The 14092-nt window shown below is 42.3% G+C and overlaps 1 protein-coding gene across 2 annotated transcripts in view; it reads right to left on the minus strand.

Annotated features, from left to right (window-relative positions):
- The window catches only part of LOC125896833 (protein EFR3 homolog B), a 54349-nt gene that overhangs the window by 25703 nt on the left and 14554 nt on the right, over positions 1-14092 (minus strand). For both annotated transcript variants that reach the window (XM_049589713.1, XM_049589714.1), the window contains 4 exons: positions 10968-11095; positions 9161-9311; positions 2334-2455; positions 1836-1985 (listed from right to left, as the gene is read on the minus strand). In XM_049589713.1, coding sequence (XP_049445670.1) covers positions 1836-1985; positions 2334-2455; positions 9161-9311; positions 10968-11095 — 551 coding nt within the window. The remainder of the gene's footprint in view (positions 1-1835; positions 1986-2333; positions 2456-9160; positions 9312-10967; positions 11096-14092) is intronic.

Below are 14092 nucleotides of genomic sequence, written 5' to 3' on the forward strand. Positions count from 1 at the left end.
CCAGGGCCATATTTACCTGCCTTAAACTGCAGTCAGGGCAGTGTGTGTGTGAGCACTTTTTTCTTGCTTTTACTGAAAGCAATCGACCCTTCCCTTTATCTCACCCCTGCAGTTACTGTTGTTGAACCTGTCAAGCTTTCTCACCCAGCATGTCAATGTGGCATTTTTAGTAGGAGATACTCTGAGGTTTATAATAGCAAATGTCTGGAATTATAGTTCTGAAACATCAGACAGAGGTTTACAAAATGCATTTGAGAGCTCCATTCACAATATGATTTGTAGGCAGAGTGAATGGAGAGGACTTTACAATCGAGGGAAAGCTCACCAGTCCAAATATAAGCAACTCACGTCTTAACGTTTAGTAATGACTCTGTGTGCCTTTCATTATCTAATATATGCTCTTGCCCATTGCTTGTAAAATAAAATTATCCCACTTTTCCATTTTTTTTAAATGTACATTATGTATTTTTCCACAGATAGAGGTTTCTCAATCATAACAATAACCAAAGACAGAACAATGCTGTCATTACAGTCAGGTTCTCCCAGTCCAAATTCCTTCATTGTTCATTATTCAGGAAGTTTTTACTGGGAGCCCAATTGTCCACAGGGGCCTCTTTCTCTCCAAAGCAAATGGACCTGGTGATTTAAACCACTGAAAACACTGAGTAAAGCTGTTCCTCATAAATAATCAGTGTTCTTCCAACGCTGTTGGCACGGCGGGGGCTGGAGCAGAGTAGCTGCTAATGTTTGCTCAGCTTATTTCTCTGATAGCTTAAAATCCAGTGACTAAAATCCTTCATCTGGTTAAAACATACAGTTATAAACAACCAAGATATAAAAAGTGTATCGTAAAAATGTGGCTTAAAACTGGATAAAAAGTCAATTTATGAACGATTCTGGCAGACGACAAGTCTGAATCATGCACAGAGGGGATATGGCGCAACTGACAGGCAAAAGTGACTGCAACAGTGATGAAATTACACAGATTGTATCCTTGATTAAAATCAGAGATTTTTCGGGGTTGTAATATTGTTGGAAACATTTTGTCAAATGTAAGTACACACATGCACACTCAGCAAAATATATAACATTGTCTAGTTATTTTTAGACATTTAAATCCCGAAAAGTTACATTATTATGTCTTCAAAGCATATACAGCCAACAGCTACCTAACTTAAAACATACGTAACTAATATATAATTAATATTTAACCGTATTTATTTGCTAACATGCTAAGCTAGCTAATGTTAGTTAGCATTTTATCTTAGCGCAAACAAAGGAGTTTTTTATTGATCTTTGATGGATTCAGCTGTGAGAAAGGTCCGTATCAGACATTTCTCCTCTCGTGTTTTCAGCTTCCGAAAAGCAGAAACTACAAAAACGCCCTCTAAACCTTGAGGATATCTCCTGCCAGACTTACAGGTTCCATATGCGTACTATTTCTGGATGAAAGCTTGACAGGCCTCCTGAGCCTTGTTGCAGTCTCTAACGATAGATTGGACAGTGGCTGTTCTAGGGATCGGCTTAGTGAAGGGTCAATTCAGTGTTTTAGTCAGTAAAATCTTCCAACCATTAACTACATAATCCACATTATCACATTAAATATGATTCTATCAGCCATATAAAGGAAATCATGAGTTGGGAAAAAATAATGCAGACAAATGACAAAGTAGTCTCAAAAATCAGTGGGACTGGGACAAGTGGCATTATGCCTGAATTATCTAAATATAACTTGTAAATACAGAAATAAAAAGATAAAATATTTGTGATAGGTCCTGTAAACCGCAACATACAAAATCCAATCACTTGACGATTTTTGCTTGTTAACCACTCACCTCTCTGTGCGCTCTCCACTCTGCAGGTTGAAAAGCAGAGAGGGGACAATCTTGTCCATGTGCTGAGGGTCCCAGATGTTGGCCTGCAGCTCATCATTTACAGTCTTTCTCACCACACCCTGCAGGCCCTTGATACCTGCCATGCGGATCCTTGAGGAAACAGAAATAGAAGATCAGATATCAGACATTGTTTGACTGGTACTTGAATCTATAAATGGAAGATTATATTTAGGAAATCTTATTTTTGTCTTATTTTTTTGTTTGGCTGTTACCCTTTAATTCTGCAAAGCTATATTTAACTGTTCAAAGATGTCACTCTCTCTATTTTCAGCAGAGGACAAATTACTTATAAAGGATTTCTTTTTTTTTTTTTAACAAAGGTTCAAAAAATGTCTGGGGCAGCAGCGGTAATCCAAAAAAAGACTTCCTGCAGCAGTCTAAAAACAGCAGTTATTTAATCATTCTGCCTCTAGCGCAATCAAGCATCTGTCCACTCACTTGGTGCGGATGTCAGGGTCCTCGTAACTAGAGTGGCACATCTCACTAAAGCGGGACACAAAGAAGTCATAGCTGCGGTGGTACGATGGTGTGTCCTCTTCTATGTTGGCAAACTTGACAAACTGACAAGTGAAGAAGAGACAGGGGAGAAAATAAAATAAAATGTCATGTCAAACTCAAACTGATTCACCATAATAAGTCTGCTCCTTAAAAAGCTCTGAGAGTTTATTTCAATTTGATTAAAAACTCTTTAATGAAATAAGCCTAAACCCCCACGATGAATATCTCCTAAATTAAAGTCAAACCGTGGTGCCATAACATCTCATTAAGAGTGAAAAGCACAGGGCAGAGGGGGGCTCTCCCACTGGGCTAGAAAATGTCACCATTTAAACATGCTGACATTTAGCTTCACAACACTCTCCAATTAATAAATTATGAACTGGATTCCTTTAGAACCCAGACAGAACGGATGCTACCTGAAGCAAGAATTACGCAACATATTACCAGCACAGCAGATTGTAATTAAAGTACATTAACTCCCAGTTCAAAATTACAGTGATAAAAAGAGTACATATGGAAAATGAACATCTAAAGAAGCCCCTCGTGAATCTATTTCCTGAGCACAAAAAGAGTGTTTGGAGTGGCTCTTTAAATTAAATGAAGTACCCTTGAGCAAATTAAATGAAGTGAACCCATAACCACTTCTGTGCAACTGCTCAGCTGCTGCAGTAAATTGCTGCAGCAGTTGACGCCCGGAAGCTGCTCAATATTACCGGCAGTAATAACAGGCAGCTTCCACGTATCAATGTATCAACCCCGTGTCTGCTGAAACTGGCTCTCCATCTGACTGAGAGCTTTGAGAAAAGGTTCTAAAACAACCAGAGGCTACACACAGAGAAACCTACCCCTGCCTTAAGTCTTCTCTATCACATCACATAAAGCAAGCTGACAGAAACACTAACTCAGGCAGTGATGTGTCGAGGAGTTGGCTTGTGTTAGAAAGGGCTCTGCAGTACAAGGTTTTAGGTCAGTGAGACAGAGTGTGAGAAAACCTGGCTGGGCTTAAGGCCTGTGGTGATAAACTCTCTAATCCGCTCCTTTCACCTCTCTCTGATACTGGTCTGCTTCAGATGAGCCATACACTGCACACTAACAAGGAAAGATGTTACAGCTTCAGGCTAGGTATGTTACTTGATACCTTCAAGGCATCCACCGAAATAACCCAGAAACTAGGGCTGGGTAATATGGACAAAAATTCATATCTTGTTATTTCGAGCTGACTGGCAATACACTATATATAGGTATTTTCTACGAAATGGGCGGCATGTTTTCAGTTGAAAGTCAAAGCCACATTTGAGATGTCATAAGCAGTTTTATAAAGACAGACTGTGATCAAAATAGGATGCAAAGACAGGGACTTTACTCCCGTTTGAAAATATGAAGCTGCACAACAGTTACACCTCCAAAACACTAGTTGGCGGCAGGGTTTCTGTGAAGTGCTATTAAGTTAAGTTGATTCAAAACACTCCTAAAACACACACTAAACACACATTAAACATGGCTTAATAGCAACAATTTCAAACACAAGTACACAAATCAGCTTCACCATAACTCGCAGTAGGGATGTCCCAATCCAGCTTTTTCACTTCCGATCCAATACCAATATTACAGCCTTGCCTTATTCACTTATTTTGTTGTCAGTCATGTTAGAAAAGGTTTGATCAAGCAATATTACTCTAACAAGAACAACTACTTAATCGGGTTAGTTAGAATGATCCACAACAGTTGGTATGAGAAACTGACCTGTTCATTGTTAACAGGGTTAAATAAACAAACTTTAAATTTGAACATTAACATTAAATAAAAAATATAGCTGGTTTGCTTTGGCTGCTTTGGCCCCTTAATAAATAGAAAATAGATCAACACAAGAAATCTTTAAAATGTCTAACAATGAAATTAAAATAGCAGCAAGACTCCACACACTTGTGCTTTGGCCCCCTAATAAATAAAAAAAAAAGATTAACACCACAAGACATTGTTGGCATTTAACAAACAATGCAGCCTTTCCTTTTCAGTTATTTTAGTAGTGTCAGTGCAAGCCTGGTGCTGCTGTTTACTGGGACCAACAGAGGGGACAAAAAACCACACACAATATTGTACAACTGTTTAAACAAGCAATAGTCCTTCCATGGCTCCAATTTCACTAATTGTGCCCAAAACAGTGCCATCAGTGCTCTTTACTTAAACAGTAAGAGTGTAAACCAAATAAAAATATCACTCTCAAAAAACCAGAGCAGAAAACAAATAGTCAGTTAACTAAGTTGACCGCTACTCCTCCTACCCTCCGTGTGTGTCTGCCATCTGCATGCTGGCCTGGTGGACTAATAGTAAGAGCTGGAGCAGATCACTAGAATGGACTGCTTGACTTGCGGAGCGCTGGGCTGGCCGGCAAACCTGGAGCGGATTCCATGAAAAACTGGATCAGAGTACCTGGATCGGCATTTTTCCATGCAGTCTGATCCGATGCCGATGCCCGTTTTTTGCTAGTATTGGCGGCCAACACCGATCCAAATATCAGATCGGGACATCCCTAACTCGCAGCATTCACAGACAAACACTATCTGGACACATTTTCCCCACAAAAACAACATGCTAATGTTTTTAGCACAAGCCTATGGCATTTTACAATGTATAAATTAGCCTAGCAGCTAGCAGACTTTTCCTCTACTCATATGAAGCCAGGAACAACAACAACAACAAAGCTAACATTACAAAGTTCGGCTCCATTACAACTCACAAGGTTCACTGACAAAACAACTGTCTTATACTAAACATGTTTTCCAAACAAATACAACATGCTAATGTTATTAGCACAGGCCTATGGTATTTTACATTGTATAAATTAACCTGGCAAATAGAGTGAGTGAGTGAGTGAGTGAGACGGAGCTGTGCAGAAAATGTGAGAGAAGATATACGTCATGTAATACAACTTGACCCTATATCGATAGAAACGGTGTTGTCTAAATGTATATCTTGCTTAAAAATGTATCGATAATCATACATAGTTGTTTTATTGCCCACCCCTACCCAGTACCACCTAGCATCGAAACTTCTCCAGTCAAACGACATTTGCATTTGATCCTTTTGTGTCAGAGGTCTGATCCCGGACCATCCTGACTCCCTCCCTCATTAGTAAACTTTCTATTGCTGCTGTCGCCAGAGTAAACAGTCGATTCAATGTCTGCCCAGTCAACACAAGTTAACATCCAACACAGAGCCATTTAAGGGTCCCAACAAACTCACTCCAACAACAAAACAGCTTAAAACTGTCGTTAAACCTGTAAACAATATCAGGTATTGTTAGCTATGTGATGCTAACAGTTAGCCCTGTCTCTGTGTGCATGCAGCCAGGTGGACTCTCACCAACTGTCCCTGGAGTGGGGCTCACACTCCCCAGCAGCAGCTACATCCCATACAGTTTGTGGTGTGGTGAAGTCTGTGTCACTTTAAGGGTACTGGTCTTGGCACTGGTATTGTAATTTTGTATGTGATACCCAGACCTACTACAGCTACAGCATTTGTTTGCACAGTGTGAGGAGGCTCAGTGTTGTGCATGTATGGGCTGGACAATTACAGCAAAAGTAACCCTAATCAATATCTCCACAATGTTCAACAACAGGCACTGGATGCAAAGCTTTAAATCTGCACATGCTGCAAAATTCCTCTATTGATCGTGGTAAACAGCACCGTGATGCACAATTAATTACACAGCATCAATGTGTGTGTGTGTGTGTGTGTGTGTGTGTGTGTGTATGAATGGATCAGCGTATGGCCTTGCATTTGTCCCTAACACACACCCATGAGTGTGTGCAAGGGAGATTGACTACATGCACAGTATGAGTGAGAGGCTGGCGTGCCTCGTCAATCTGTGTAGATGACTGCGGAGCTTTGCCAGTATGGTCTGCAGCTAATCTGATTTCCTTTATGTGTCCTCTGCTGACCCAGCTGACAGCGCTGATAGCAGCTTCCCACATCAGAGGAAACTCATCACTCCCACCCCCCCTCTGCCCACCACTCTCTTACCGAGCCCTGATCTTCCTCATAAACTGACGCAGTGCTCCTCTCAAGGTTAACATCTTGTACTTTGTGCCATCACATCAGGAAAGTGAATGCACCCTGTCAACTTTTGATTAGATAATACCCCTAAATCCACTGAAATGGGCAGAATATGATGGACAGAAAAGCTTAGGAACTGAGGCACATTAGACACATTAGTGACCAACAGTCTGAGGATGGGGGCATTTGTCTAAATTTGTATCAGTGAAACAAGCTGTCTTAGGTTTTTCATGGTTCTTGAAAAGGAGAATTTATGGTGAGGCTTTTCTTTCTTTGCTTATTAGATTATCCTTACAGCACAAAACTATCCATGTCTGGCTTCTGCAGTAAATTGAAACTATAAATCATTTGAAAACTACCTGAAGTTAATAATGCAGACATCAAGTTAGGCAAAGTTACTCCCTCCTGAACACAACTAACTTTTAAAAGTTAAGTTAAATAAATGGCTTAATGTCCTTAATGTTTACCACAACTTTTACTGCAGTGACTATAGTGATACAGCCATACATTATTACACATGCACTTCCTTGACATTTGTGGAAAAGCAAACTGCTAGCACTTGCTAACATTACTTGCTCATTAGACATTCCTGCTGGAAACTATCTACATATAGGGAGCATTCACACCAGGATAGTCTGGGGGACTCCGTTCGATTGGGCAGGGAATGCCGAAAAATTTCACACCTTCATTTAGTTCGGTTCACTTTCACACTGCACTTTTTAAAGCGGACCAAACCGCCTGAACAACGTCACGCAGTTACAACAGCTGCTCGTTTGGGGGCGGTATTGCCCAAAACGACCACTGACCAGGAAGAAAACAAGCATGGGGAAGAAGAAAACCCGGCTCATCGATTGGCCAGGACCAAAAACTGAAATCCATACCCTTCAACTGATTGGTCACCACAAAAACAATGGAGCAACACAAAACTTATGCAGTTTTGGGGTACGCGCCTGCACCTCCTCACTACTCCACGTCTGCCCACAAGCCATTTTCCAACTTTTTTTATTTTTTTTTTAACACCTCTGCTTCTCCTGGTTTGTGCTGTTGGCTTTGTTTTTTTCTACCCAAAATGCACTGCGCTCTACTTCACTTCCTCTCTCTGGTTCGTTTGTTTTTCCCACTGTAAGCGAACCGCACCGGGGTTCACTTGCAAGTGAACCGAGAACCCCAGTTTTCAAGCAGACCAGGTTTCGCTCGTTTCGTCCACACCAGAGTTCGAATGAGCATTCACACCACTACAAACGAACTGAACTTTCCGTGGAAGCGGACCAGGGTTCGTTTAAAGTGGACCAAATAGCGCCAGTGTGAAAGCGAAGGTAATCATTGTCAATAGATCAGAGCGGCACATACGGTTACTTCACAGAACGTCATGGCCGTGCACTTTTTTGGGGGATCGAAAACTGAAGGTGAAATAGATGTCAGTGCAATTTGGCATATGTTTGGAACACAATTTTGACAAGTTCATGTGCATTTTTTTTTTTTGTTAAACAAATGTTTGTTTCAGCGGCACGGTGGTGTGGTGGTTAGCACTCTCGCCTCACAGCAAGAGGGCTGCCGGTTCGATCCTGGGCGTGGGAGCCTTTCTGTGCGGAGTTTGCATGTTCTCCCCGTGTCAGCGTGGGTTCTCTCCAGGCACTCCGGCTTCCTCCCACAGTCCAAAGACATGCTGATTGGGGACTAGGTTAATTGGTAACTCTAAATTGTCCGTAGGTGTGAATGTGAGCATGAATGGTTGTCTGTCTCTATGTGTCAGCCCTGCGATAGTCTGGCGACCTGTCCAGGGTGTACCCTGCCTCTCGCCCAATGTCAGCTGGGATAGGCTCCAGCCCCCCCGCGACCCTCAAGAGGATGAAGTGGTTAGAAGATGAATGAATGAATGAATGTTTGTTTCATCGACATGTCTGATAATTATATTGCTACCTTGCCTGAATCTGAGCATTCATGTTGTTTTAATAAATAAAGACTGATTGCCATCATGTCCCCTCAGGCTACCTCCCTCTTGGTGTATCAATGCCCAAGAAAGTGGCCGAATATAACTTATCCACACATCTACACATGTATAGATGTCCAGATCATACCTGGTGATTCAATCAAACAGGCATATTCAATTGACTTACCAGGCAACTGTTTGAACTACAGGCTCAGATTTACTTGGAGACGACAGTCTGATGCTGCTATACTGTATGACTGTACTGCTGCAGCCTCCCACTCAAGCTAATGTTAGTTATCCATCAGTAGTAGCTGTCACCAGCATTATTTAGAGATTTACCCCTCTGACAGTGAACAGTCACAAATTTTATGTGCCTAAAATCTCAGTGTGAAGGCCTCGGTTAACAGACTACACAACAGCTTTCCAGCATTTTCTGTTATTCCTCTGATGTGACGGCACGTTTCTTTCCTGGCCTTGACGTGATGCTGGTCTGGTCTGTGTGTATCACGTAATACTAGTGACATTGCAATGGTCATGGAGTGCAGCACTAGATTGTACATCAGTAATATAACAAAGGTTTTTCATGTGACAGACATATTGAGGGATTTTTATGAACATCCCGAAGCTAAACCAATGGCAAACTGCTTATGATAAAGGAGGAACACAGCAGTTATTATTGTTACATTAATGTTGAGTGTTTTCTTTGTTTATTTGTTTCATAACAGCAAAACCGTAAAACATCTGATGGACTCTTTAAAGTAATATAATACTGAAAACTCACAGAGTTGGTTCCTAGGATCTGCAGACTGGGTTTGTCTGACTCCAACAGCTTCCGCACCATCTTGAGAAAACTCTCCACAAACAGGTTGATGCTCTGACAGTGGCACGCCATCAGCAGCTGGTCCAGGGCTTCCATGGCTATGCACACATACCTGAGGAGGAGGGGAAAGAGACACGGTAACATCTGGATGACACCATTAACCCTGTATGCAATCAAATCTGTGTGTGGATATCGTACATGGATCATTAAATATGTGCATTTTTTCCCCAAAAGTCTAACTGCACAAAGCAACAGAAATAAAAATGTGATAAGCTCCGCCAGACGAACTCTGGGGACTCGCATACTGAACAGATTTCAGCCGGACTCTGCCAAGTGCAAATGTAATCTGTACAGGCTGTTTGCATTGGTGAGAATAGTCACAGTGCATCCTAGGTATGAGTCATAAAAGACAACTTCTGTGGCGTATAAAGAAAGCACACAGTGTACAGAAACTTTACTGTGGATGACCTTACACCAGCCACGTTGTTTTTGTTAAATAGAAAAGTAAAAACAGACCAACTTGCCTCCCCCTCTACTTGGCTACTTTGTGTGCAATGCTCAATAACTAATTTCATATGACACAAACAGAAAAGTGTGAAGAACACGTGTGGTTTGAATGCAATGGCACAATTCTACAGTTCCTCACGCAGTTTGCATGTGAGATGTATCCTTTCAGACAGGCCTGTAAACGGAGATCTTTAAAGCATCTTAAGCTCTTTGATGGACTGTCAGCGTAACTCTCTGTGATGAAAGGCTGTTCTGCGCACCACTTTTCAATTACTTCATACCAAGACAACCTCAAATTCTTTCCAGGATTTAATGTATTAGCTTCAACTGTGTTGAATTTAAATTAGGGCTGATAACTTTTTCCATATCGATCGACACTGATATCTATCACGCTACATAATTTGATAATACTGCCAGTTTGAAGAGTATCCCAATAATGAATGAAGCCTGGAGAAACCAAAGTTTCATTAAGTAAACTTTAGAATATAGTTAGTAACATATGAAAGAGAATAACAAACATTTAACTGTGCAAACATTCTTTATCTGCCTTAAAAAAAACAATCGTTAGCCTGCTTTATAACATATTAAAATAAGGGTGTGGTTGCTGAGATGGTATGTTTTCAAGTGATGGAAAAGATTTGCCGTATTGATTGAGATGTCCAAACTAATACCTTTTTTGTCAACAATTTCCTCAGCTTTGGAAAATAACGTGAGCTCACTTTTAGCACTTCAGTGTCAACAAGTTCTGTGGCTGTGTAAAACAAACCAGGTATGGAATGACTTAGGACGTCACACTTCTGCACGTCTGTGTTCTGCTTGTTCAACAGGTGTTTGATAAACTGATCAAATTATCTTTCTCTTGTCACATTTGCAAATAATGAGCATTGTTGTCGGTGACTCTGGTAAAATATATCCTTAATTCCCTTCACTGTGGGCTATGTTACTCTGCCCTCCACTCTGTGTGGAGCGTAGTCCGCCCTCCTGCAAACAGGCATGGACACAGAGCATGCGCCGAGAGGAGAGGCAGCTGACTGACAGGCTGTTGACGCATGTGTTTCTGCTGTGTAAGTGGCTGTTAGGTCAATCCATAGAGTTAAAAATGTCCAAAACGTATCATTTTGTTGTGATCCCCTATTGAGTTTGTTTTCTCACCCAGCCCTGATTTGAATCACAAAATGTGCAAACAGTACTTGTCAAAGCAGAGACAGCTGAAATGTTCTTAAGAGACTGTCCTGAATGGCGACTGACTGGCGATGCTCACCCGTATCTGTGTCGGGCCACATCCCTTGACAATCTCTCAGACAGGTAGGCTCCGATACGGTCGAGCTTTTCCGGAGCTGACAGGGCGTAGAATGTCAGCTTCTCCATGTTGGCTTTCACCAGCCCATCCTGGGAGACAGAGGGAGAGAGAAAGAAAGTGGATAAACAATTTTAGGATCTCATTTACATGGTTTAGAATCCTAATGGAGTGGTGCACCCAAAATGAAAATTCAATCACTCTCAGGTCAGAGGAGATGTGCATTAGGCTGGTTTTGTCCACTCAACAAAGAGGCAGCTGGCAAAGATGAAAAAGGGCTGTGTTTGCTTTCACTGAGAAAAAAAAATACTCCATTTCATAAACATTTCCGAGCTAATGCAATATTGGGTGTGCTTAAGTGTGGACTTCTCCTCATAACCTAAATTGTAAAAGTATAACTAGTTCACTTAGTTTCACCTTCTACTTCCCCCTTCAACCTACTTCCCTGCTCTTCAGTCTGGTCAGGGGGAGGAGAGAGCTAAAAACATCTATAGTCCACTGAGACCCCGTTTACATTCAGGCAAGAGCCAAAACATGAAGTCAATGAAATGGCACCTTCAAAAAGAACAGACAGTCTGGTGTAAACTCTCTGTAAACTGGTTTGATAGGTGTGTAATATAATGGGCTGACAAAAGGGCTGGCAGAATTTGTTGGCGTTATACACTCCAAGTCTCCTGTACATAACTCTGCGAAGCAAAGTGACTCTAAAAATACTAACTGGGATGTATGGGCAGAACATCATTCATCATTTACAAAAACGCCCATAAAAAACTCCCCGTTTTTTCCATTTGTGAAACACTGGACACAAACAGTCACACACACACAGGAATATGTGAGCAATAACATTCCTAATGGCTCTTATCTATTCAAGTGTTCCAGTAAGTCATGATGACCGTGTGACAGTGAGCCGGCAGGCACGACGCCAGGACTCTGAAACTCAAACACACTGGAAATCATTTCCACCTGTGCTTTTTCTACTCTCGACATAGTGTTTCCCAGAGAATTAGAATCCATGTGTGGCCGTGGTCATCAGGGGTGGAGGTTTTTGCGGGTCTTTGACATTATTTAAGATTGGACAGTTCCAGGACCTTCTTATGGTGCATGCCGGCTAATTGGCATAGCCCCCTGCCACTGCTATGTGAAATAGGGACCTCATTAAAGGAGCACTGTGCAGGATTTATGGGGATTTAGTGGCATCTAGCAGTAAGGACTGCAGACTGCAACCAGCTGAAGCATCTCCAGGTTTGAATCCCTTCAGTGTTCACTGTTCAGGAGGTTTTTAAAGGGAGACAAATTATCCACAGAGGTCTCTTCCTCTCTACAACAAATGTTTTTCTAGCTACTGTCACCAACACAAATGAACCTATCTAGAGCCAGTGTTTGGTTTGTCCAATCTGAGCTACTGTAGACACATGGCATTGCAACATGGCCGAAACCTATAACCGGCTTAGTCTAAGGTAACGAAAGCACAACCATTATTATTTTCAGTGGATTGTACACTAAAAAAAACACACTTATTATATCATACTAGATTCCATTTCTGCTTATATCCCCCAACAAATCCTACACGCTGGACCTTTAATGTTCTTAAGGTGCTGACACACCAAACCGACATCAAAGAACTAGCGGTGACGAAAGCCAACTGTTGCATCGTCTACGTCGCCTCATGTCGCCCTGTGTCAGTTGCATTTGAACACACTACAAAGACTACATCCGACGGCCAAGTAGCACGTACGTTCTGCGCCTGCGTGAGAGGAAATAACGCAAAAAGGGAAATCGGAAGTCCGAGGAATGCATGAGATAAACAAAGCAGCAGAGTGAGAGAGTGGTACATCCTGTCAGCTGAGGGGTTTCCTATCTGTGCAGCCGAGGACCGCAGCACCTCCACAGACTATTACATCCAGACGGTCCCGGTGTTTCCTCCGCAGGCTCCACTTCACTCAGCTGCCCGACAAACCTGCTGCTTCTTCCCACTTTAACCTGAATAACAAACCGGGGCTCAGTGCTCTGGGTGGATCCAAACGGAGAGCCGGGGCTAGCTGGGAGGCTAGCGGAGGCTAACTGGCTGTCATGCTGCGGCTATTCAGGTTAAAGTGGGAAGAAGCAGAAGATCTGTCAGGCAGCTGAATGAAGTGGAGCCTGAGGAGGAAGCACTGGTTAGCCGCGGTTTCACTAGAGGCAGATTCACTCGCTACAGGGGCGAGGAAATAAAACCCGAACAGCCAATCAGAGTGATCTCTCCCGATCCGCTGATGCGGGACACACCGCAAAAACTAGGGTGACAGACGCTCACCGATGGCCCGACTTTGACAGACAGCCAACCGTCAGCTTGGTGTGTCAGGGCCTTTAGTTGCACCTGTGCTTTTCAAGTCAAAATGTATGCTGTGAAAAGAGTTTAATCCCTTCATCAGCTGGTTATTTTAGAGGTCAGCACAGCGCAATAGCTCTGCTTCTTTTTGCTCCTCCAAAACATCCTGTGGCTGGGATCCATAACTGATCACACAGCCAGAATACTGCAGCTGGCTTTAAAACAAAACCCTCCAGTTAACTGATCTGGACAAACAGTGCAGGTTTCTGTCAGGTTTTAACAGAGTAAATTATCCTCTCTTCTGAGTGATAAACTACAATCATATCCAATCCAATTGAAACTAGTTAAGCACACTTCTGTGGGGGACATTTTGTGTGTGCAGGAGACACATGCAGGAAATACAACCTATATTTAAGCACCGACCTTACCACCAATTATCTGGGAGAAGTACTGTACAAACACACCCACAAGTTCGCACAGTGTGACACAATTTTTGAGTAAATGTTATCAGACGGCTTCATTATTCCCAAGCTGCTGGGATACCGGTACTTACAGTCTCAGCCACGGCAGCTTAGAGCCAAACTTAGAAACCATTTTTTGGAGCACAATGAGCAGGTGCGCACACACACACACACACAAAAAAGGGTACTGAGTTTTGCTTGTACCATCATGTCCTGTACGTCAGTGTTGGCCACAGATCAGAACGGTAAAAGTGGGTTACTGCAGTAGCAAAGAGGCTCTTGTGAAAAGTTTCCTCTGCAACAAACAACTCCTTCTTCTC

Source organism: Epinephelus fuscoguttatus, linkage group LG11, assembly GCF_011397635.1.
Source record: "Epinephelus fuscoguttatus linkage group LG11, E.fuscoguttatus.final_Chr_v1".
Lineage (NCBI taxonomy): Eukaryota > Metazoa > Chordata > Actinopteri > Perciformes > Serranidae > Epinephelus > Epinephelus fuscoguttatus.